This window comes from Colius striatus, chromosome 2, assembly GCF_028858725.1.
Source record: "Colius striatus isolate bColStr4 chromosome 2, bColStr4.1.hap1, whole genome shotgun sequence".
NCBI classification, from domain to species: Eukaryota; Metazoa; Chordata; class Aves; order Coliiformes; family Coliidae; genus Colius; species Colius striatus.
In genome coordinates this window covers 47569230-47595557 of record NC_084760.1, presented here as the reverse complement: position 1 = coordinate 47595557, position 26328 = coordinate 47569230, and the positions used below count along the sequence as shown (strand labels likewise).

General features: G+C 44.5%; 1 protein-coding gene across 12 annotated transcripts in view; it reads right to left on the bottom strand.

Annotated features, from left to right (window-relative positions):
* The window catches only part of DTNB (dystrobrevin beta), a 227257-nt gene that overhangs the window by 54906 nt on the left and 146023 nt on the right, over positions 1 to 26328 (bottom strand). For 7 of the 12 annotated variants that reach the window (XM_061990290.1, XM_061990286.1, XM_061990291.1 and 4 more), the window contains 4 exons: positions 19001 to 19086; positions 16599 to 16712; positions 11081 to 11177; positions 3182 to 3202 (listed from right to left, as the gene is read on the bottom strand). In XM_061990290.1, coding sequence (XP_061846274.1) covers positions 3182 to 3202; positions 11081 to 11177; positions 16599 to 16712; positions 19001 to 19086 — 318 coding nt within the window. Of the gene's footprint in view, positions 1 to 2729; positions 2807 to 3181; positions 3203 to 11080; positions 11178 to 16598; positions 16713 to 19000; positions 19087 to 26328 lie in introns of those variants that run through there. The other 5 variants (XM_061990289.1, XM_061990293.1, XM_061990294.1 and 2 more) reach the window with 4 other exon arrangements.

Below are 26328 nucleotides of genomic sequence, written 5' to 3'. Positions count from 1 at the left end.
TGACTGCCAATACATGAACAAGCTACCCCATCAGGTTAAGTGTCCTGCTGCACTGGGTGGAATTCTGGCTCATGGTGACAGTAACATCATTGGAAATGGCCTCGCCAACCCAGACACCTTCAGCTCCTGGAATACACTATATTTGGCTAAATGCAGAACAAACAAGATGGCTTTTTGTTCAGAAAGCCTCTTCTGCTTGCCAAGCAACTTGCTTGAACCTAGCCAAGAAAACTGATCCTCTTTGACCCATCTCTCTGAATCTTATTAGCAATATGGAGAAGACAGAATAGGACTTCCAGCCTTGGCACTAAGGACAAATCAGAAATTCCTAACATGGATGCTGGTGCTACTGCTCTTGATGTGCTGCCAGTCCTGTATCAGTGGCTGTTTCTCTGCCAGTTATTTACCTTAACCCTTCATGTGAATTTATGTTGCCAACACATAATCAATCCATCTCATCAAGGGTTGACAGGATTGCCACTTTAGATCACTAAGACACTTCGGTGTTCTCTTCCACGGGACTCAGATGGTGCTCCATATTTTTCCTCACACATGGTTCTGCTCTTCTTAGACTGGTCTGTAGACTGAGGCTTACCTCTTCTCCTCTAACTTCTAACCAGACTAGGCTCTTTTTCTCTAGCTTATTTTTCCAAGATGCATGCCTGTGGACAGAAGGATGGGGCTGGCTGAGCACACACTAGATTGATACCCTTTCCTAGGTATAAACCTAGGGGTTTATACATGTGTAGAGGGAAGATGCAACTCTAGAGCCAGCAAAACTGGTAGAGGCTCTAGAGGACAGTGGGATGTTTGATAATAAGGTTCTTCAGTTGGTTGTATTTCTTCAACTCACACCCTCAGAGATATTCAGCCCTTTATTCAAGTATTTCTGTTATTGAGAGAATCTGGATGACCATGAGGTCCTGAAGACACCTGGAAGCCAGTGTATGGTCCATTGAGTTCTTCTGGACATCGAGCTGGTGCAATGTCATTACCTCCCTTCCAGAAGAGTGCAGATCGCCAATGCAGCGTGTGATGTGAAGGGTTATCAGACACATGAAGTCAAGCTGGAGGTCAACCACCAGCGGTGTGCCTCAAGGTTTGACATTAGAGCCACTACTCTTTACTGTTTAACAGTAATGGTCTACATAATAGAACAGCATGCACTCTAAACAAATGTGCAATCAGCACAAAACTGGGAGGAGTGTTTGATACACTGGATGGTTCTACTGCTATTCAGAGGGACCTTGAAATGCTGGAGATAGCAGCAGATAGCGATCTCATCACGTCCAACATAGGGTGCAAAGACCTGTTCCTGGGAAGAAGTAACCTTGTACATCAAAAGCACTCTGGAGGACAACTGGCTGGAAAGGAATCGGGAAAGAAAAGGAGCAGAAAATTCTGAGCAGCCTTTTCTAGCTGCCCCTGCTTTGAGGATGGGGGTGGACTGGATGATCTCCAGAGCTGCCCTTCTGCCTCAGCTATTCTGTGATTTTTGTGTGCTTCTCAGCCAAGTGGAGCATTGTATCCTGGGATTCTCATCTTTTTCAGGCTGCATTGTCAGAGTTAAGATGAGAGCATTTCAAGCTACTTCTACCTATGCAAATGTAAGGATATAGTTTCAATTCCCATAGATCGGTAAAGTGTCCTCCTTTGGTTAGTCTAAATCTCCCTTCTCGAGTTTCAAATCCTTTTTTTTTTGGCTCATTCATCACAATGAGAATGGGACTGCACAGAATGTCAATGTGTTGACATTATTTTAGCTTTCAGTTTGGGCTCTCTCATCCTCTTACTACCTCAGCATTCCAGTGAAAAAAGGGAGGCAAAATTGGGCAAGTTATTCCTTTGGTCTTATATTTACCCTTTTTCTAGACCTGTTCCAGATGAACAACACTGGAGGGGAAAAAGGAGCTAATATAATGTCACATTTCCACACAGAGGATTATTCCTAGCAATGATACTGGGTAACAGAATGGCATACGATCCAGGATTCCACTTGCATAGTTAGAAGTTGGAGGACAGGGATGGTGGTGTCTAGGTTGTTTTCCTTCCTCCAGGAAATTTCTTGAAGATCACTGCCACATGCTGCAATCTGGTCCCTTCATTGAGCCAAAGAATTACTGCAAGGTGCCTTAGCAAACCCAGGGATAAATTTTCACTGGCAGCATGAACTGGGCTCCAACAGAAGATGCACACTTACCACTATCTTCTTTTGAAATTGATGAGAGAACCTTAATGAAAGGCCATTCGGCAGTCTCCGAAAACCAATTTCAGCACATGCAGAACCGACGCGTTTTCAGCAATAGAGTTACCCAGAAATACATATTTCCTTACAAAAAATAAGTTGTCAGAATTTCCAGTTTGTGTATCCAATATCCAATTTGGGTATAAACAACATGTTAAAAAAAACCCCAACAACGGCAAACATAGCATTAATCTCCATGAAAGCTTTGTGTATAAAGAAAAGCAGGTTTGCAAACGCTGAAAACGTGTTCTGCTGGAGAGGAGACATGGAACATCTGTCTGTTTCTGAGAAAAGCAAAAGGGCTCCCTCTGGAGTGGATTCCGAAATTAACACAGGAGCCAGATTTTAATAGGTGGGCAGAGAAAATGAAAATCAGTAACAAAGCAAATGCGTTCACGTCTCTTGTTAGTTTACTCATCCTGTTTACAATGAGCACACTGGGACTAATTCAAGGAGACTATATCATGACTGAATGATATGGATCCATGCCCAGAATACAAAGTCATTAATTAGTTTTCATGCGTGGACTTGTATGTGGCAAGGAAGCAAATTAAAGGATTCCTGAAGAGACAAGAAAGCTTTCTTAGCATGTAAAATACTCCAAAGACTCTCCAATAAAATAAAGTATGGAGCCAGCTGAGAATCTACATTTTCAACCCTGGATGGTCATGCACAATTCTATAAAAACCTAATCAGTACAGCCACTGATTGTGTACCCATGGCAATCAAGTTAATTTGAAAGGGAGAGAGGAACAACTTTAAGGACATACACAGAAACATGCTCTACTGGAAACCGATGAAGGCTGCTTTCAAATTTACAAGTGAGAAAGACCCCACATTCCCATGGTTTATTTGCATACAAGTCAATTAACAAAAAATCATTTTCATGCATAAAGAAAAAAGAGTTAGATCACCTACAAAGTGAAGTCAACTTACTGCCTGCTTTTGCTCTTCTTCCTATAAATGTTGGCAAAGGAAAAAGGTGAAGAGAGAAAAGGGATAGATTAATTATCATATGAAAAGGGAATGTACATACACAAAACACAAAACAGATCCAATGGAAGCAAACTGTAGAAACACCAAAGGAAACAGGGACTGAGGCACAACAGCCCTGGTGGGAAAGAAAACGGGTCCTTTGTTCCATTCCCAAAAGAAGGCTCTTGTCTAAAATGATCTTGAGTGTTGGTAAATACCTGGGATGGATATCACAGTATGGATATCTGGACATAGGATAGAATACCCAATGGATATCTTTTATGCAGAACCTTTACCACCTTCTCTTCCTACCTTGGACTCACAAATCCTTCTCTAGCTGTCCTCAAGGTGAGAAATATCAGGCTACCATTCTCTAAAATCTGGAAATACCATCTGGAGTGTACAACCACTGCAGGGCACTTGGTTCCCTTTGTGCACAAATCTGCCATCACAGAGACTCAAAGTGTCACAACTCGAGAGAGAAAGCATTACCATTTTGGTCAGAGGGTGCCCATTCCCACCAGGCACAGACACCTCAGCAGATCTGATTCCAAGGGACAAGTTAATGTACAGTTGGCAACCACGTCTGCAATGGGAGAGGAAAAACTGGGAGGAAAAAGCATCAAAGATGCAGAATAAGGACAAAGATGCAGGGAAAACAATTCCTTCGTTGCGAGGGGATGTTTGTCAGTATGGATCACTACCAAAAGTAGGCAACATATGGATGAATTTTCCTCTTTTGGAGCAATGAAGCGCACGCTGGGACCAGTGGGGGTCACATTCTGACTTCAAGTAACCGAGTGTTCCTAAGAAGGAGCTAAATATCGCACAGTCAGATCTTCTTTCATAATTCAGAAACTGACATGGATTTTGGCCTCATGTGTGTAGCAGCCATTAAGTCCTGCGGGCTCCTGTCTTGCAGACTTGGTTGTGTGGAGGAGCACAGCAGCTATGGTGTGTGTGGCAATACTGGGCATGAAAAGGCAGTCTGGCAGTAGGGCCTGGGTGACTCTATTCAGAAACAGCAATTACAGCTTTTTTTTTTTTGAGTAACAGTGTGTGTTTCCCCTGGCAGTGGCTTTACAGGGACTGTCAATGCAGAGGGCAATGGGACCAATGGTGAGCAGTTCTCAGAAATTCAGGTCACGTAATTAAAATTCATGGAGTAAAAGCTCCTTCAGGCCTTGAAATCCATGAACCCATTTATTGACTTTCCCTCATTTATTTCCCATCTGAGCAGGATTAGTCCTCTTCCTTAATTTCGAGCAGCTTCTTCTCACTGACCACTGTACTAAAAGGCATTTTCCTGACTGCACACTCAGGGCACTCCAGAGATATCTGGGAGCAGATGCAGAGAATTCTGCGTTTCTCCGCATATGCTTTTGTTTTTTTCTCTCAAGACTTGGGGTTCTTTCAGGTGTGTATTTAGACATCGATGTAGCAGATGTGGAGTATGGTTCCACTCAAACAAGGATCAATGCACGGAGGCCAGTGCTACCCTCTCCATACTCCCACATGTTTCCAGTTGTTCCTCCTACAAGCACTGGGACTCACAGGGCCAGATGGTGAGACAAGTCAGAGAAAATATCTTCAATGATCTGTACTCTACAGAAAAGTTGTTAGTTTGAAAAACGAGGCTTTAGCATTAACTACAGATGTGAAAAAAAATCTCGAGAGGCACAGAGCTTTGCTAGAAGGACTGAGCAACTATTAGATAAATCATCAAATCAGCTAGTAAGGAAATTACCACTGAGGAAATGGAAAAAGTGAAATGGGATATGTCTGCTGAACATCCGTGTAGCTCAAAGCAAAAGCCCTGCAAGAAGACAGACAAGCATCACTGCAGACTACTTATTAGAAGAGTGCGAGCTAATGGCACTGGCTGATTAGAGGAGACTTCAGGAAAACCAGGGAAGCTAAGTCAACGGCCTTGATGAGGGTAAGAAGACAAAAAATGGAAGAAAGTCATGGATAATAGTACTGACAGGTCACTGGCCACTGCCCAGCCCAGATGGACAGGCTGCATCTGGTGTGCAAGGGGCCTGATTTGCTCCCAGAGCAGCCAGGAGGATGGGAGGCTGGCAGTCAATGGGGAGCCCTATGGTGGTCACTGCAGTAACCCTGAAAACTCAGGAACTACAGACTTAAATGATGGAATTCTAGAATCATTTCAGTTGGAAAAGATCTTTAAATTAAGTTGGAAAAGATCTTTAAAATCATTGAGTCCAACCCCTCCCCTCACAGTGCCAAGCCCACCACTAACCCATGTCCCTCAGCACCTCAGCTACACGGCTTTGCAATAGCTCCAGGGATGGGGACTCCCCAGCTCCCTGGGCAGCCTGGGACAGGGGCTGACAACCCTCTCAGGGAAAAAGTTCTTCCTCACCTCCAATCTAAACCTCCCTTGGTACAACTTGAGGCCATCTCCTCTTCTTCTGTCACTTGTTACTTGGGAGCAGAGACCGGCACTCACCTCCCAGTCATAACCTCCTGTCAGGGAGCGTTGAGAGTGACCATGTCTCCCCTCAAGTTCCTCTTCTCCAGGCTGAACACCCCCAGGGCCCTCAGCTCCTTCCCAGTAGACTTGTGCTCCAGACTCTCCCCCAGCTTTGTGCCCATCTCTGGACATGCTCCAGCATCCTAATGTAATTAAATTAAATTCCATTAAATGGAATTGTGCAACCGTTGTCCACATCATTTGCACACATCCCAAACTGTTAAAATCCCTTATCAACTCTGATGGGGTGGTCTTATCCAAACTGTCCTCTGGGAACAGGTCTGGGCATCTGATGACCTTCAAGTGGTGGCTGGAGATGGTTTGGGAAAGTGCTCGTGCATCCAAAGGCACGTCAGCAGGCACATAGGTGAGCGCCTGTCCAAAGAATGCTGTCTGGCACTAATGAGCTCACCTGTACAGATACAGCTACAGCTGAGGTCTCACAAGTGCTGACAACACAGCAGAAGATAACAATGACAGCATTAGTGAAGAGCTGAAGAACGTGCAGGACCAAGGAAGTGACTGTCCCCGTGCTGGGCCCTGGTGAGGCCGCAGCTCGAGTGCTGTGCTCAGTGTTGGGCCCCTCACTGCCAGAGGGACACTGAGGGGCCGCAGCGTGTCCAGAGCCGGGCAGCGGAGCTGGGGAAGGGGCTGGAGCACAAGTGTGCTGGGGAGGGGCTGAGGGCCCTGGGGGTGTTCAGCCTGGAGAAGAGGAGCCTGAGGGGAGACCTCATCACTCTCTGCAGCTCCCTTGTGCCTGGGGCGTAGGTGGTTCCCTTCTCCTCAGTAATGAATGACAGGACAAGAGGAAATGGCCTGAAGTTGCAGGAGAGGGGCTTTATATTGGAGCTGAGGAAGAACTTTTTCCCTGAGAGGGTTGTTAGTCCCTGTCCCAGGCTGCCCAGGGAGGTGGTGGAGTCTCCATCCCTGGAGCTATTGCAAAGCTGTGTAGCTGAGGTGCTGAGGGACAGCAACAGAAATCTCCCAACAGGAATATCAACAGATATCGGCAGTAAGATCTGGAACGACACTCGATACAAAAAAAACAACAGACCATGAGAGAACAACTACATCCTTCCAAATATAGGCATTCCTCTCTCTTTTAACAGAGGCATCTAAGGTACTCAACATTCAGATAACCGAAGTTAGGTAACCTGAAACCGGCTCTAAATGGTGAAATGAAGGCAGCATTAAAAATGTAAAAAAATACTACACAAGAAAATGGAAAAAACCATAAAAGCTAACAGTTCATGTAAATTATAAATGAAAATTTTTGCAGTGTACTAGAAGATGAGAGAAACTAAACCCTTGTGGGAAAAAATAGTGTCTGTCAGGGCTAAAACCACCAAAAAGGAGACAGCAAAATGAACACAAAGATCAGAAACAAAACAAAGCCTTGGGGTGGTTTGTGTATGCTGCTTCTTGACAGTCATGGTGAAATTCTTTAAATGAAGGGAGGAATTAGTATTTGTGTTCTGTGTTTGACTTATAGTACTTTCCCCTTGTCACTTCTATCAGCAAACAGGGAAGTACTTTCCACTAATAATGAGAAAAGGTGTTAGAAATTTTCTACAAGAAATAATATTTTTAGATCTCAGGCCTGGACAGCTTGCAGCTGGGATTCTTAAAATAATTACAAGAGGAGTTTTCTGGTCCAGTGAAGTAATTTTAAATAGATCCTGGAATACCTGGGACTGTGCCATGTTGCACTGATATTGAAAAAGGCAGGTATGACAAATTAAATAAGCCTAAACATCTTACCCTGCCATTTATTTATTCAAAGTAACAGAAATACTGATGCAAGACTCAACTAATAAGTGATATTTGAAGCACTATAACTTCACGAAAAAGGTGTGTTATGAAATAAACCTGATTTTGTTATTTAATGCATTACAAGTTTGCCTTCTAAGGGAATTGCACAGATGTAATTTCTTTTCACATCTGCAGTTCCTTTAGAGGCCAAACTTGTAATACATTGTCAGTAACCAGTTAACACTATACAAAATAAATAAAGCCCTTTATACGGAGTAAGGTCTGGATAAGTGACAACTTTTAAAAAGCACTCACTAGTGCAGAAAGGCCAAGAGAGGAAAATAGTGATGAAGAGCAATAAAACCCCTTCTGTAACTCTCTGCGTAGTGTTGCCAAGACTCAGAGAAGAATTCAACGTACAGTTTGCTTTTTCCCAATTTAAAAAAGATGATATTAAAAATCTGCAGAAGGCAAAGAAATCAAACACAAAAAAATTCTGAAGTACAGCATTTTGGGAAGCTCAGAAAAGCTCTACCTTTTTCACTGGTTTAAAAAAGAAGATTGAGAAGTGACTAAGTATCTGCACAGGAAAAAAAACAGGAGTGCTAAAGTGCTCCCTAATTTAATGGAGGGAGAACCACATGTACCAAAGCCAATGCAAGTAAACTGAAGCTACATACATTGAGACTGAAAATGAGGTAAAATTTTTTAACTGTGCAGGGAAATTTGCATTGGCAGCAAATTTTCCATTTTTGATATCTTCAGCTGAAGAACAGATGTCTTTCTGGAAGATGCTTTAATCAAAGAGAAGCTGCCAGGCTCCACAGAAAGCTAAGAAGGCAAAATGCAAAGAATCTTATTAGGCTACGTGTAGAACCAAATAATTACCATAGTCACAGGCTCATAGGATAACTCTGGTTGGAAGACACCTCAGGAGGTCTCTAGTCCATCCTCCTGCTCAGAACACGGTCAAGTTAATCTCAGATCAGGTTGCTTAGAGCCCTGTACTGTTGGGTCTTGAAAACCTCCAAGATGGGGACAGTGCAAACTCTCTGCATTCCTGCTCCACTGCCTGAGCATCCTCATGGGAAGAAACTTTCTCCTTATATCCAGTCCTATTTGTCCTTATAGTTTTTAAACAATTTGAGGAACTGCGAGAGTTAATGAAAAGATTTATAAGTGAAAAGACTAGTAACAGCCAGCTTCTAAACTAAACTTCTATATAATACACCCTAGAAGATGTCATTAAAGTTTCTGTCAAGCTCATAATTAACTGCATGATTCAACTTAATGAATGAGTCCTAAAACCATCAGTTTATCAAATGTCAGTCAGTTATGGTTATTTTCCTTCTGCTGCAATCCTCTTTCCTCTCTCCTGTGTCTCCTCAAATGCAGCACCCATGCTCGTGGTCTCTTCCCTCTGCAATACCCTGCAGTATCACAGAATCATCGGATCCCAGAATGGTTTGGGTCGGAAGGGACTTTAGATGAGCTCTAGCTCATCTGCTTCCAACCCCTTGCAACAGGCAGAGACCTTCCATCAGACCAGGCTGCTCCAAGTCCCATCCATCCAACCTGCCCTTCAACACTAACAGGGATGAGGCAGCCACAGCCTGTCTGGGTGACCTGTGCCACGGCCTCAACACTTGCATAGCTTGGAAGAACTTCTTCCCAAGAGCTCATCTCAGTCTCCCCTCTGTCACTTTGGAGCCATTTTCCCTTATTCTGTCTCCCCAGGCCCTTGCACAAAGTCCCTCTCAGCCTTTCTTGTTGGCCCCTTTAGGGACTGGAGGCTGTTGGAAGGTCTCCCCGGATCCTTCTCTTCTCCAGGCTGAACACCCCCAACTCTCTCAGTCTGCCTCCACAGCAGAGGGGCTCCAGCCCTTGCATCATCTCCATGGCCTCCTCTGGACTCGCTCCAACAGCTCCATATCCTCTGTGCTCTCCTGACACCAGTATCCTCTGCTCCTCTACACAATGCCATGTTCACATTCCCAACTAGTCAGGTGGAAGGAAACACACACTGTCTGGGCAGTTGGGAGACAGAAGCACAATGGTCAAGCAGGCTGAAAGGGCAGGCGTGCTGCCTGCTTGCCGCATCTTGCCCCATGGCTGGGCAATCTTCTGGAGCTTGTTCTGGAGCCTGCATGGTGTACAGGTTAAGAGTATCCGACAAAGACAGTCCACTTGGCTTTCAAGGCTTTCCAGCTAGAAGAGCAGAAAGCCAGGCCAGCCATCAGAACAACCATTCACCCAAATGAGAGCTGAGTGTTTTACCTCAGATCATGTCTGAGAGAATTAATTTGTGAGTACTTTGAAACAGAAAACTCCCATCAGAGTTTGTCATCATGTTAAAGCAGATGCCCTGACTGATTTTGTCATAAAGACATTTATCAGATGTGTGAAAGGAAAATGCTCAGACTGTGGTCACCTGAACCAGGAAGGATCAATCTTTCTGATGCAATGTTTTATACTTTCAGAAATCTGTAATTTGGTGTTGCCCATTTTCAGAGATACAAACTTTTAGAGTCTGAAGAAATCAAGGTGAATTTAGCAAATGATTGTCTCCATTATTTTTTAGGACAGACATTAACAGGCTAAATGGAAAAAAAAATACAGTGTGTAGAATCACTGACTTCTCAAAAAGTATTATTTCCCAACTATTAATACTATGTGCTCATCTGCACAGCAAAGTTAAATAAAACAGGCACCTCAAAGAGTATTTGATCATAGCCTCTTACATACACATTCCTATTCCAGAATGCAAGCCTAATCTGAAGAGCAGCTGCATTTTAGATTTACAGATGAATTAATTATCACTTTCAAGTCCAGACAAGCCAAAAATTTTCCTGTAACTCTCAAGATGTGCCTATAGCTGATCTCTAAACCCTGTGCTGCTCCTGACTGTGTTGTTGCTGTCATCTCTCGCCCTCTTCTTCCATTTCCCAAAGTATCTTTGTTGCACCTTGTCTTGGGCCAAAATCTCTTTGAGTAAGGTCAATGTTTTGCCATTCACTCCATAGAAAGGCTCTTGTCTCATTTAAAGAACGTAAAGAATAAACATGTAAATAGTATTTCAGACTATAGTCATCAACTATGAGCCCAAGTCCAGCAGAACTCTATGAAAAATGATAACGGACCTTCATCAGAAATCCACCCAACAACAGATAACACAGATCAGCCTTGGCAGAGGTTGCAGGGTTGGTGCAGCATTGCTTGGTGAAACAATGCTGTGCCACCTTGGAGTCACACTCTGTGCAGCAGTAACCACAGTTCCCAGTTTATTTTCCAGTCAGAGTTGGAAGAATTCAACCAATTCAGGTACCCAGAGCTGCACGTGATTGATCACCAAACCTAAATACTTCATTATAGCCTTGCAAATCTTACAGGTTCTGGGTATTTTAACCAAAGCATATGAACCTGAAAATCCATTAACCATCCTCACCAACACACAGAGCCAATATGGAAATGACATTTTGCACATTCTTTCTGTCCTTACAAAGTACTTATAATGGTACAATGGCAAAAGTGGGAACCTGAGAACAGCCACAGTGAATCCCAGACCCAGGGAAGAGAAGGATGAAGGGCATTTCTGACAGGGGGTTGCTTACTTTGAGCAGTTTCATCAGCCCTTCAAGCTGCACCATCAGTTCCCTTCTGCTTTCTTGAAGTGCAGACATCCTCTGTTCCAATTCATCCTTTCTCTGCCTGTTCAAGTTACAGGAAAGAAAGAGTCAGAAAAGAAACTGTGGATATTTGAAAACCACTTCAGGAAATTCACTCACATAACTGTCTTTGGTTTGTATCACTCCCTGCTGCTTCCAGTTGAAAAAAAAATAAAGCAAAGACCAGTATGGTGACCATGAAACCTTTATGTAACAATCAGGCTTTTCCCTTAAAATCCAGAAATCTGCACTCAGCACCTTGACACTTGGGAAGCCCTTTTCAAGAGCCCTGCATTTTGACAAAAAAAGCCCTTTTAAGCCCCTTCCTTTTAAGATCTCTCTCAATATCAGACCCAGGCATCCTGCAGAGCTTTCAGACACACAAGACTGAACTATGGGAGGAAGGACGGGGAAAAAAAGAGGAGAAAAGGCTGCAGATGTTTGGAAGGGAAAAGCTGTCACCTGTTGATGAAGCCGCACCGGAGCTATTTCTGTCCAGCAACACAACGTATAATCTGTGACATATTTGCCGTACCAGAAGTCAGGTAACCAGAACAGAACTGACCTTCCCTTTCCTTGGCATCAGGAAATCACTGCATTTCTACAGATGCCTGTCTGTGAGCTATTTAAGGAAATATGACTGTTTGATGTTATATTTGAAAAAATAAAGCAGTGACTGAATGTGAGGAGAAGCTCAAAGACAAACGTCAACATGTCAGAAGTTGAGTATCTGTATGATTTAAGAAATGCTGTCTCCTACAAATCCCAACCATAGGTAACGATAAATAACTGTAAGAAAACAACCAGATTAGAAAGGCTGATTTATTCACCTACAGTTATTTTTTGTGGACATCATAGTGTCTTAATCCAAAGTCAGAGGCACCACACATTATACACTGAATTTTTCAATGTCTGTGTTCTCATGTGATACACTATGGATAACTCGTTCTGGGAATCATAGAATCATAGAATGGTAGGGGTTGAAAGGGACCTTTAGATGTTAATAACCAACTAGTTTTAGAAATACCAACTGGACGTGAGAACCTGGAAAAGAAACAGGCTGTTTACATAGACTGAATAATGCTGTTGAGGATGGCTTGCTTTCATTATGGTGAGCATGAAAATGGCAAAGCATAAGCATACACTCCAACCAGAAACTTGCTAAGACTATGCATCAGAATTAATTGGTTTCTACACTGTTTTTTAAAAAAAGACAGAAGACTGTGAAGTGTTAACTGCCCTGGGTATTTCTTTCAACATCTTTTTTATTTTATATTTGGAGGAATATGTCTACTAAATGCTGAAACGTGTCAAAAATAAGAAAACAAACAGAAGATTACACATGCCTGGTCACTGAGAGTGTGTTAAAAGAACACCACAGGCAGAGCTTTATCTGTCTGTACAGTCCTTTTTCTCTCCCTAGGTCAGATCAAAGTCTGGAGCTTTTGTTCTATACTTATTTAATATAACACTCTGGTTAATAACTACAATGCCTGGAGATATTGCAAAGTCATGTAGCTGAGGTGCTGAGGAACATGGTTTAGTGGTGGGCTTGGCACTGTGAGGGGAGAGGTTGGACTCAAGGAGCTTAAAGGGCTTTTCCAACTGAAATGATTCCATGAATAATCTAAAAATCAACTTATTAAGGAAGTCTATAGCTCTCCAAAGGTAGTTGTTAATGAAGAATCAACATCAATGTCTGATTTTCGTTGATGTTACTCAATTTCTTTTTCAACGACCTCCAGTGAAGGACAAGGAGGTACCGTTTGTCAGTGACAAAGGCTCTTCCGTGTTTTAAAAAAAGAAGATAAGACAGTCCTAAGGGACAAATGGAGAGATGCAGTTTGAGGCCTGTGCCTGGGATGAATGGGTCCTCAGGGCGTGGGGGAGAAGTAGCATCCTGTGACTCCTAAGCAGAAGCAACCAAGCAGGGATCTGGAGGAGGACGGGTCCAGCCGTGCTTTTTCCAAGGTTATCTTTGCCAGGAGCGTGGCGGAGCTGACTCATCGCTATGGTCTGTGTCGTCTGCAAGGTTTTAAATCTGGGACATGTTGACTTTCCACAGATTCTCTTTCGTGTGTTTTCACAGTCTAAACTCTACACAGGAACTGAGATCATTTGGTGACATGTGCTTACGCATATTCCAAGCCAAGGTCAGCACATACTGCTCATGGGCCTGGGGAACGTCTCCTCCTCAGCTGTGACCTTGTGAAGTATTTTCACACCACAGATAACCCGCTGACTGTGAACTCCCAGTGTGATGCTATGCAGTCGAGACAATGAACGTGCACTTTGAATTTATTAATTGGAATGATGGTTGGTGGTAGGAAAGCTAACACTAGTTCTATCGATAGCACAAGTGAGACTATGTATGAGACACTGCAGCCAGTATCCTCCAGCCTGTATATAAAAGAGAGATGCAGAAGACTTAAGAGAGAACTTGACCACATGCAAAAGTGATAGTTGGAGATTTGGAAAATCTGTTTTGTGGAGAAACAAGAAGTTCATGCTATTTAGATAAGATTAAGAGGGGAGAAAATCAAAATATCTAAATGCTCACACACAAAGAGGAATTTTGAAAAAACAACTTCTTTAGTCCAGTAGACAAAACCACGAGGAAAGACAAGGTTTTGAAAATGGCACCAGGCTTATGAAGGTTAGAAATAATGTGCACACTTTTAGTCCATGGAGCACAGAGAAGGCACAGGAATTAACTGCCCGTTGCATTAACAGGGCTTGGGGATGCAGTGTTCTTTCCATCTCTAAAACAAAAGCTTGAAATACTCTTAAAAGGATGCTGTAGCTGAGGCAGAAAGGCTTCTGTAGAAGGACCACCGGCAGAAGTTTCCCAGCCTGTGGAAAGGCCAGGCTGGACAATCATGATGTCTTCACAGGCATAATTCAACCTTTTTTTTCTTACTTTCTATTTGCCTATATGCTGATTATAAATTTGAAGGCCAGAAATAGCTACAAAGATCATCCTCCTTTTTTATATTTAGCAATATACAAGCCCTCTAATTCCTCCCAGTTAGCTCTGTTGTGTTCCAAATAACCTATATTTTTTGAAAAACAACAGGAAAGACATCTAGGGACTGAAAATTCCACCACTTGAGATTGTTGCCTTGCTTTAAAAAGCATGTTTTTCCTTTGTGGTCTGAATTTGGCTGATTTCCAGTTAAAGCTCTTGGTTCATACACCTTTCTCTGCTGGGTCATACAGCACATCAAGTTGCCCTGCAATCTTTTTTTTTTTTTCTCCACCTCCTTCATACCATTTGTGGGCATGTTCTGCATTTTCTCCAGTTTTATAAACAATTTAAAAAATATACACAGCAATGTAAAGCATCAAACCAGAAAAATCTAAGCGTTATTATAAATCATTAAGTGATAGAATGAAGAACACCAGTGAGATAACAAAATGTACTATTATGTAGTGAATTCGGTATGAAAAAATAATGAAAGTTGAAAGCCTTAGATTCTGTGATATCATAGAATTGTTTTGGTTGGAAAAAGACCTTGCAGATCCTCAACTCCAACCCCTCCCCTCACCCTGCCAATCCCTCCACTGACCCATGTCCCTCAGCACCTCAGCTACACGGCTTTGCAATAGCTCCAGGGATGGAGACTCCACCACCTCCCTGGGCATCCTGAGACAGAGGCTGACAACCCTCTCAGGGAAAAACTTCTTCCTCAGCTCCAATCTAAACCTCCCCTGGGGCAACTTGAGGCCATCTTCTGTTGTTCTGTCACTTGTTACTTGGGAGCAGATACTGGCCCTCACCTCCTAGCCACAACCTCCTGCCAGGGAGTGCTGAGAGTGATGATGTCTCTCCTCAGCTTCCTCTTGTCCAGGCTGAACACCCCCAGGGCCCTCAGCCCCTCCCCAGCACACTTGTGCTCCAGCCCCTTCCCCAGCTCCGCTGCCCGGCCCTGGACACGCTGCGGCCCCTCAGTGTCCCTCTGGCAGTGAGGGGCCCAACACTGAACACAGCACTCGAGCTGCGGCCTCACCAGGGCCCAGCACAGGGGACGGCCACTGCCCTGGGCCTGCTGCCACACCACTGCTGATACAAGCCAGGGTGCCACTGGTCTTCTTGCCCACCTGGGCACGCTGTTGCCTCATCTTCAGCCCCTGGCACCAACCCCCCAGGCCCTTTCCCTGCCGGCAGCTTTCCAGCCCCTCTGCCCCTTCTTGGAGCATTGCCTGGGGTTGCTGTGGCCCAAGGGCAGGACCAAGAGCCCTTGGCCTTGTTAAACCTCATCCCATTGCCCTCGGCCCATCGCTCCAGCCTGGCCAGGGCTCTCTGAAGAGTCTTCCTGTCCTCACACATATCTACGCCCCCGCACAGCTTTGTGTCATCTGCAAACTGACTGAAGGTGCCCTTGATCCCTCATCCAGATCGTTGATAAAGTTGTTAAACAATACAGGCTCCAACACTGAGCTGTGGTGAACACCACTGGTGATGGTCACCAACTGGATTTAACTCCATTCCCCACTTCTCGCTGAGCCAGTTTTCTACTCAATTAGGAGCATATCTGCCCAAGCCATGAGCAGCCAGTTCCTGCAGGAAAATGCTCTGTGAAAGGTTGTCAAATATTTCACTTTTTCTTATATGGGTCCGGATTCTCGTTTGCATACACTGCCTACAGTTGTGGAAGCTCCATCTCCAGAGCACTGAGCTTCATGGAAACCTTTGAATGTTCCTGGGAAGCACAACTGCTGTGCCATGTCCCAAGAGGGCAGGAAAATCCTACCCGCAGGAATGAAATCCCATGCAGTTTGCAAAGAGTTGCTGCTACCAAGAGCTTAAATTTTAGAACCTACTTCAAACTACAGGTGCCATTTTTGAAGGCTGAGCTCTGAATTAACGAGTAATAGAGGATGAAATAAAATATAGCCAGAGAATGCCCTCATGACTGCCCAAACTATGACATACCTTATTCTAGAAATACTGACAATTTTTCCCTGTTGCTTCAAAACGGAAACTGAATCAAAGAGGCTTTGAAGAGTGTTCTCTCACTTTGGATAGATGGATGACTGTCTGTAGGTATGAACTTTCAGCGTGCCACTGATTAATCAAATAATGGACATTTCTCTTCAGCTCCACCTCTTTCGACAATAAATGATGAGCAGTTAATGCTATTTTTTGCTCTACTTTTTTTTCCCTATTGATTTCTTGTTTAAAAAGAGTTTTCTCAACTATACAAATAGAATTCATTTTATAAGACACTTTTATTTACTTCTAAATCTACTTAAAAAAAGAAAAGGCAAACTGCAATTTGCTGTCAGCCTTTAGCATTTCAAATAGCACTTTAAGGCTACTGAAGAATAGCCTTAGTGGGAATAGCCTTAGTGGGAATAGTGGGAATGCTTTTCCCACTACCAGCCAGTGCTGTCTGTGCCACAGAGCAGACCTCAGTGGCCCAGCTACCAAACACATATGAGCTTTAGAGATTCCTTTTACCGTAGAAGCCTGAGCTCCGCCAATAACGTTGGGTTCTGCTGGGCTTTTTCAGGGGTGGGTTGAGAGGCTTGTTCATGTTCCAGCCTGAGACGCTGAATTTCTTGGAGTATCTCTCTACAGAAATGACAGAGAGAAGATTAAAGAGGAAAAAGGTCAGCCTTAAACACTTAAACAAAGCCCTTCAAGCACTCGATCTTGTCAGTCTCCAGCCCAAATACCACAATTTTGTCCATGTGTGACTGGCACAGATTTAAACCCAATACAGGTAAGTTATCTCAGTCCTGTGAACTCCTGAAATACACACAGAACATTTACTATGTTGCTAGAAGTATGAAATCACATATGTGCCATACTCTGGCATAAAACCTTTCATACAGAACAGGCTCAGAGACTGTTTTAAGAGGAATAAAGTTCCATTTTTGACATAATCTATGTTGCACATGCTGTAGGAAGGGCTCTGAAGCAGCACCGCAGTACCTGCAGCTGTGCCACCACTTGTTAGCTTCCCACTCACCTTTCGAAGGCTTCTTGGCAGGTCAGCAGGAATAAGGAAAATAACAGCTCGTAGTAATAGGGGTGAGCTTGTGGGGTCTCACAAAGGGAAAGTGAACAGCTCTATTAAGGCTGCTGTGTTCTGTGTAGACAGAGGTGAGGGAACGTAGCACTGATAGACAAGGATCAAATGGAAACAAAATTCTTCTGAAAGCAAAGATCTCTAATCCTCCCTCCTCTTTTTAAAAATGCTGAGCTGCTCTTGCAAGGTTCAATCCCAGCACTGATTGAGATCTCCCTTATCTGTGATCTTGGCAAATCACGTATCTGCAAGGTCTCCTGGTTTTGAAGCAATGATGGTATGAGGATTGAGCCGTTGTGTGCTCTCAGGGAACTGGTTCTTCTCCAAACTAACATTAAGTTGTAATTTGACCTGGTGTGTTGCGGGTGCCTTGGCAAGGGGCCATGTAGGCAGCAAGCTCAGGCACGCCAGCTGAGGTGCAACTGAAGCATGGGAACACTCAGGTACAGATAGGAGGACAGCATGTCCTTGGGCACCAGGAGAGGCTCCATAGGGAATCCAGGGGCTGCCTCTGCTGCGCAGCATACTGGGACTGCAACTGCTCAGCACCTTCCTCTTTAGAACTGCACCCTCTGAGCTTCTCTCAGCCAGAGAAACAGGAACTAAAAATGTGGTGCTGAAGAAGCAGGTAAGTACAAATGCAATATTATGATAAAAACAGAACGATCTATTCTTAACAGTCATCCTGGAGCAAGAAAAATCATAGAATGGTTTGGGTTGGAAGGGTCTTTAAATATGATATTGTCCAATCCCTGTGCCATGAGCAGAGACACATTCCACCGGACCAGGCTGCTCCAAGACCCTTCCATCCTGCCCTTGAACACTGACAGGGATGGGGCAGCCACAGTCTCTCTGGGAAACCTGTGCCAGGACCTCACCACCTTCACAGCTTGGAAGAACTTCTTCCCAAGAGCTCATCTCAGTCTCCCCTCTGTCACTTTGGAGCCATCACCCCTTGTCCTGTCCCTCCAGGCCCTGGCACAAAGTCCTTCTCAGCTTTTCTTGTCAGCCCTTTAGGGACTGGAGGCTGCTGGAAGGTCTCCTCAGAGCCTTCTCTTCTCCAGGCTGAACACCTCCAACTCTCTCAGTCTGTCTCCACAGCAGAGGGGCTCCGGCCCTCGCATCATCTCTGTGGCCTCCTCTGGACTTGCTCCAGCAGCTCCCTGTCCTTGTGCTGTTGGTGCCCAGAGCTGGAGGCAGCACTGCAGGGGGGTCTCCCCAGAGCAGAGCAGAGGGGCAGAGTCCCCTCCCTCACCCTGCTTCTCACACTGCTGGGGATGCAGCCCAGGGCAGGGTTGGCTTTCTTGGCTGCCAGCACACACTGATACGTCATGTCCAAGAGAAGAAAACCATCTTCAGCCCATCTATTTCTTCCAGGCCTCCCAGTTTCTTAAGACTTGTCTTCCAGCAAAAGGGAAAAAAACCACTCATTCTCCTGAAGCTGAACTTCCCCATCCCAGCCTTCCAACCTGCTTGCTACACTGCATTGCACAAGATCTGTTTTCCCACTACCCCCAGAATGGCTTCCCCTGCTGTGGGAAGTTCACTGGGTTGGCAGGTAACAGTAAGAGATAACGCAGTTCCTAACGCTCAGTGATGGTCAAGATAATTTTAAGATGAGTGAAGATCAACCTGCTCCTTGGGGAATCAGGGAGGGCATAGCAGCTGAATCCACACAGAGCTAGTTGGTTAATGAGGCAGCTACACCTTTCATCCAAATCTGATTAATATAATATAAGAGGTTAAAACCAACAAAGCATGAGGACTAAAGGCTTTCTCTCCTCAAATGTTGTTCCTAAAACAATCCCGATCAAAGCTTCCATTTTACCTGTTTTTGTTTTCCAGCTCTGCTATCAACTGTCTTTGTTGTTTGTTGGCATCAAAGCTGAAACCCAGGTCTGTTGGTGGGCGAGGCTGTGGGTGAGGAACAAAGAGAAATTAGGCAAAATATTCATGACCTGTTACCACAATTTGGAACCTGCCCAGTGTTCCCTGAATACTGTGATACAATACAGTCCAGGCTTCAAAACTGTGGAAATAGCTGTGATAAGATGCACAATGGGGCACATGGACATGTGGTTCTATGGTTGACTTGGTCTGACCTCGGGGTGGGCAGTTGCTTGACAAGCTGACTTGTCTCATGGTCCTCACTATCAATCAGAAGAATCTGATTTGGCCATTTTTTTAAAGACTTAAAGATAATACACCCCAGTGTTTCTGAAGGAATAACAGGCTTCTCTATAATCATAGAATAATTTCTGTTGGAAAAAGACCTTGAAGCTCCTTGAGTTCAACCCCTCCCCTCACACTGCCAATGACCCGTAACCCATGTCCCTCAGCACATTAGCTACAGGGCTTTGCAATAGCTCCAGGGATGGGGACTCCACCACCTCCGTGGATAGCCTGGGACAGTGCTTAACAATACTTTCCTTTCCCTGGGAAAAGATGCAGCTATACCTTTTATCTGAAAGTCTTTCAGTCAAACCTTGACTTTCCCATAGGTCAGCTAGTGAAGAAAAGTTAATACAACTTACAGCTAAAGTCAAGCTACCTACACCACTGCTGAACTTCACAAGACATTTCTGCTAATGAGATTCACTACTGTTCTCCATTTTCTGGTTTTAATACTCTAGCATTATAGTTTCATTAATGCTTAGAAATAGTTTGACTGAAACATCTCTACAGCAAAGTCTTCAAATAGATTCTGCAGGAAGCTGATACCAATTTCTGGTGCTTTCTGTAGGTCCTAATTCTGCTCCAAGTCATCACCTCAGCACTGACGTTGGGCTGAAATGCAGCGTTTCAGTGCATTTGCTGTTGTAATTTTGTGGTAAATACATGTGAATCAAGACAGTCTGTCCACACACACAACAGTAGGCTGCTGTTGTTTGATGGAGCTGCTCAATTCCAATATGTGCCGCTTGGTACATGGAAGGTCAGGAAACACTGTCCATTGAAATGAATGATATTATTCACAGACATTAAATCTAAGCACGGTCATCGACTCTGGAAGTCAAATTGTTCTCAACCCCTCCAAAGCATCACTCAAAGGAAGATTGCTGAATAAATGCATTTTCCCAGTGAGACTTTTGTGATCCTCACATTTGAAACTTTTCATAGCAGCTATCACGACTACTGAGGCAAATTAAATAATCTGTAGTTCCTGGGAGAACCTGTTGGCAGCTGGGCTGGATGGTGAAGAAACCCATTATATGAATCAAGAGAGAGAGGAAGAGAAAAAAAAGAAATTACAGAGTCTTGTACTGGTTCAGTGCATTTTTCCAGTGGAATCCTAAGATGCTGCTTAGGAGGTCTCACACAATTTAAAACTTTCCTTCTGTCCATCAGACACAAGAAGCTGTCCAAGAAGTTGGGAGGACTGGCTGATTCAGTGGAGACTGTGCTGCCATTCAGCCAGATCTGGACTGATTTGAGAGTGGGGCAGAGAGGAAACTGCCCACCAAGGGCAAGTGCAGAGTCCTGCACATGGGGAGGAACAGCCCCGTCCACCAGGACAGGCTGGGGGTGACCTGCTGGAGAACAGCTCTGCAGAGAGAGACCTGGGAGTGCTGGTGGGCAGCAAATAAACATGAGCAGCAATGTGCCCTTGTGGGCAAAAAGGCCAGTGGCATCCTGGGGGGCATCAAGAAGACTGTGGTCATCAGGTCGAGGAAGGTTCTCCTCCCCCTCTCCTCTGCCCTGGTGAGACCTCATCTGGGAGTGAACTCCGAGAAACTTCTTGAGAGAGAGGCCAGTGCAGAGCTACAAAGATGCTGAGGGGGCTGGAACATCTCTCTGAGGAGGAAAGGCTGTGAGGAGGACCTGGGATTGTTCAGCCTGGAGAGAAGGCTGAAGAGGCCCTTATTAATGCTGAAAGGGTGGGTGTGGAGAGGATGGGGTCAGTGTTTGTTGTGTGGTGGCCAGTGCCATGACAAGGGGTAACAGGCACAAGTTGGAACCCAGCAAGTGCCAGTGGCACAGGAGGAGAAACTTGTTTGGTGTTGAGGTGAGGGAGCCCTGGCCCAGGCTGCCCAAGGAGGGTGTGGAGGCTCCTTCTTGGGAGGCTTCCAAAGCCACCTGGACACGTTCCTGTGTCCCCTGATGGAGGGGAATCTGCTTGAGCAGGGGCTTGGGCTGGATGAGCTCTGCAGGGCGCTGCCAATCCCCACCACTGTCATTCTGTGATCTCCCCGAGCATTCTCTGCTCCAGGCTGATCTGTCCCAGCTGCCTTGGCCTCTTCGAGTTCCCAAATCAGATTTCCTCATTCTGGTGGTCTTTGGGTCCTGTGCAGAGAGGGCTTGTCCATACTGTTAACGTCAATAATGAAGGCTGTGGTGCCTCTGCCTCTCATGATGTACTGCAGAAATGGTGTATCATCTGACACAGCAAAGCACTTCTGTGCTCTGCCTTAGCCTTTTTGTTTTAATTTGATCTCAAGACTGCATAGATTTCCCACATCTCCAGAAGGACCTCAGGTTGGGATCCTGCTTTGGGAAGATGCTTTCAGAACCATTTTTGGAAATTGTTTGTATAGAAAACTCGAAGTTGGATGGAAGAATCACTAGTGTTCCTGGAGATGGGGTGGAGAGTGACAGATCCAGGACAAAGGGGACAGACACCACTTGGGATTCAAACTTTGTTTTGCTGTGGGCATCTAGAGCCAACCCTGACTGGAGTTAAGGTGGGTGGGTTTGCATGTGGCAAATAAGCCCTTCTTTACTGACAAACCTACAGGCTGGTCTAATGTGTCCTCCTGGGCGATGGCAGCCGCTTCAAGTGTCTCCTCATGCTGTGGAAATTGTAAAAACTGCTTGGTAAGGCAGGTCCCAGGCAAGAAGAAACAGCACAGCTTGGGAGTGAAAATGAACAGTATGAAAACCAAAAAGAAATCAACCCAGAAACTGAAGTGCAGAAACATTGTGACAAAGGGTCAGAAAAACCCTTCTTTCCCCAAGCAGCAGGGACAAGCTGATGGCACATGGTGGGCTCTGCTCGCACTAAGGAGCAGGGCTGCTGTGGGCTGCTGGGATGAACCTGACGGATGATACAGCCAGGCAAAACCCCAGCTCGCATCTCTCATCTTCCATCTCCCACTCTCCTTCTCATCTCTCACCCTCCTCTCTTTTCCTCCTCTCCTCCCCTCTTCTCTCATTTGGGTAGGTGCACGTCTTAGGCAGCAGCACTGACACCACTCTCTCCATCCTGGGGGGACAATCTTGGAGTAGGTAACTCTGATAGGACCTACATGTCTCCCAAAACAGTGTTTCACAAAGCTGAGTTCTCATGGTTTGTCCCTGCACTTTGGTGTGCTCAGCTCCGAGAACAAGGGCAGGTGATGTGTTTCACCTGCAGTCTCAGAAGCTTCCTGAGCCTCTTGGGCTCTTGAGGCTCCACTTAAAGCTTATGAACCTTTGTTCTGTTGCAAAGTAGGACTGTGTCTATAAAAACAATCTTGTCTTTAATCCTTCTCTTCAGAAATCCTGTCCAAAGCTTGAAATTACCCTCATGACCTAAAGTTCTTGAGTCCTCAGGAGCAAAGACAGCACTGCAGAGAACTTAGAGGAGACACATCCCTCACGCTGCTCCCTTTCAAACATTGCTAGTTGAGGTATTTTGGAACTGTTCAGTGGCTTATTTTTTTTTTTTTTTGTAGTATGACAATTCAATGTTCTCTTACCTGTCCTATTTTTTCCAAGAGTCCATTTTATTTTTCATTGTAACTCAGAATCACAGACTCATTGGGGTTGGAAAGGACCTTTTGAGATGGTCTAATCCAAACCCTCTGCTCACAGCAATGTCAACTACTGTGGGTTGCTCAGGAGACTGTCCATCAGAGTTTTGAATGTCTCCCAGGATGTAGACTCTACAGCCTGCTGGGGTGATGTGTTCCATTGTTTGAACACTGACACCACAAGAAAGTTTTTTCTTGTTTAAATGACAGTGAGCTAGTGCCCATTGCCTCTTCTTCTGTCATGGCACCACTGAAGAGAGTCTGGCTCCATTGCCTGACTTGCAAGCAGCATGTATTAATACACTAACAGACCCCTACAAGTCTTCTCAAGGATAAACAAGCTCAGAAAAAAAAAATAAAGTCAGGCTTCTGGTTCTCCACCAACACCTAAATCTTCCAGGTTTTTAAAACTTAAAAGGCATCTGATGCTCTGCCTCAAAGTTTGCAAAGGGGATGCCTATGCTGGTGAAACAAGAAGCACTGGGCAGAGGCACTGGAATTTGATCACCATATTGTTAGTTATTTGGTATGGCCCCTGCCTTATTTTTAGCCCAGTCTACCATCTCTCTCAATCAATTCTCAGCATGGTTTGGGATCTACCCTAAGCCAAGAATTATCTGCAGCAGGTGGTTTGTACACAGCTGCTCTGTTCTGGAGGGTGAGAGCTCTCAGTATTATAGACGCGGGCACTAGAAGTTTTCAATGACTGCTATCCACAAAGCCTCAGTGTCTACCATACACTCAGCTATTGAGATAAAGCATGTATCTCCCACCTAATCTGTACTTCAACGTGGGCTCAGGAGAATCATCTAAATCCTTGCACACATCCTTCCAAAGTGTATCAGAGTCACCTAAGACAGCCTTGAGCCTGCTGGAAATTCAGGAGGTACATGTCAAATTGCTACTGCACTTGTCCAGAAAATATTTGACACCAGTTCTAGATATATTTGACCTTGAATGGGTAACGACACAGCTCCTGTGCCATGTTCCCCAACAAAAGGGCATCCTGGGAGGAGGCAGGCTCCATCCCTCCTGCCAAAGCCCAGCTACTGGCAGCTCTGCAAGAGGTGGTGGCCGTCAGGAGGCAGCCCTGGGATTCTGGTTCATGCTCTCTGCGTTAGGTTTAATGGAAAAAAATACAATGGTGGTCTAATATTAAAAAACCTTTATTCCCCCAGACATGGCATTTACAGCCTTGAGGTAAAAACTCAGATTAGGATAGAGAAAATAGACTGAAGACAACACTTACAGATGCTTTGAGTAGCTGGGGAATGAGGAAATTCATCAGAGTACTTAAATCTTGGTACTTAATTAAACCTGAGGCAATCTGGAAGCTTTTGTCTTCATCTCTGTAAGCACTAAATTTCAGTAAGGTGACATTCCAGGCATTAGGACAGGCTATCCATAAAGCTTACATCTAGAAACAGTGTAAGAAGGAACTAACAACTATAGACCAGTCAGCTTAACTTCAGCTCTTGGGGAAAATCCACAAAATAAACTCACTTGTAAACACTTAGGAGGTCAGCTAAGTACTACTCTACATGGAATTTCTAAGAACAAAACATGCCAAAGCAAATGACTTTCCTTCCAAAGTAAAAAAATCTAATCTATGTGTAGCAGAACTATTAACACAATAAACTTTCACCTCAGCAATGCATCTGACATCCTCTTGAGGGTTTTTGCAGCTTTTCTCTTAGATTTAGTACCATTCAATATTTTCATTAATATCACAGACAATGGCATGTTTACTTCTCACACATGCAGACTGCATCACACTAAGGCCAGCTCCTACTGCTCTATAGGCCAAGAGAAAATATAAAATACACTAAACCAGAAAACTGAGAAATTGGAGAAATGGTTGGAAGAACTAAGTTACATTCTATTAAGACAAGTGCAAACTCTCATATTTACTTCTGACACATCATAAAAAACTATGTAAACACCCAATGGATGAGGCAGCAGTTTAGTTCACGACCCCAACATGACTCAATAAGCTCATGCTGACGCAGAACCCAGGAATGGGTTGTTTGAAGCTGGGTACCACCATGCATGACTCAACCCTGGTCTCTGACTCCAGTGAACTACTGTTTTCAGCCTGAGAATTACCATTTAAGAAAGCTAAGGGTCAAATGGATAAAAGTAAAGAAGAATGATCAGAACGTCATGTAAATCATGACAGTGAGGAATGACTGAAAGAATGAAGAGAATAAAGGAATGAGAGGAGACAACGTGAGAAATGTCAAATATAAAGCTCTTGGTGCAAGGAGGTGAGTAATACATTGCTCTCCACAATCCCTGAGGTAAGAGTATGGGGAGTGAGCTCAAACCGAGCACGGGAGCATCATGTCGGGACTCAGTGAAAACTGTTTATTCGTAGAGGTGGCCAACTTAAATTTTCCCACTGCAGAGCGTGATGTTGTTTGTTTGGCCATTTCCAGCCTCTGACAGTTCCTCACACGACACTGCTCCCTTTCAAAGAATATAAAATCTTCCTCCAATCAATACACAAAGCTAGGGAGCTTTTTTCATCTTCCTCCTCATTATCGTCATCACCACCTCCACCATCCTTCTCCTCCTTTCCTTTACAAAACTAATCTTTCATCTAAAATACCCTCAGAATGTCCTGTAACTCGTATTACTATCAAATCTACAGGTATTAGAGATCATCACTGTTTTCAGGCCTGTGGACTAGACACACAGTTATTTGAATCAACAGCTTATCATGTCTTCTGATCGAAGGATTTCTTTCCTTTATCCTTTAAAGCCACCAAAATCTAAACAGACACCTTTCTGCTCGCATAACTTCTCAAGCTCTTTGATTAGCTTTTCTCTATCACTCTTTCTGTTTTATCATTCTTGTTACAGGTCTTCATTTGTGTTGCTTTATAAACCTATAGAGATCTGTGAGAGAAACACAGTGTTTCATAGAAACAAACAGAATCATAGCAGGGGTAGGGATTGGAAGAGACATCTAGAGATCATCTAGTTCAATCCTCCTGCTAAAGCAGGTTCCCCTTGATCAGAGTGCACAGAAACACATCCAGGTAGGTCTGAAAAAGTCCAGAGGAGACTCCACACTCCCTGGGCAGCCTGGGCCAGGGTTCCCTCACCTGAAAGTAGTTTTTCCTTATGTTTAAATGGAAATTTTTGTGTTCCAGCTTGTGCACATTACCCCTTGTCCTGTCACTTAAGACAATAGAAAAAAGTGCTCTCCAGCAGGTCACCCCCAGCCTGTCCTGGTGCAGGGGGTTGTTGCTCCTCAGGTGCAGGACTCTGCACTCACTTTTGCTGAACCTCAGGAGGTTCCTCTCTACCACACTGTCATCCTGTCCAGATCTGGCTGAATGGCAGCACAGCCTCTGTGAATCAGCCAGTCCTCCCAGTTTGGTGTCATCAGGTCACTCTGTCCCCTCATCCAGGTCCT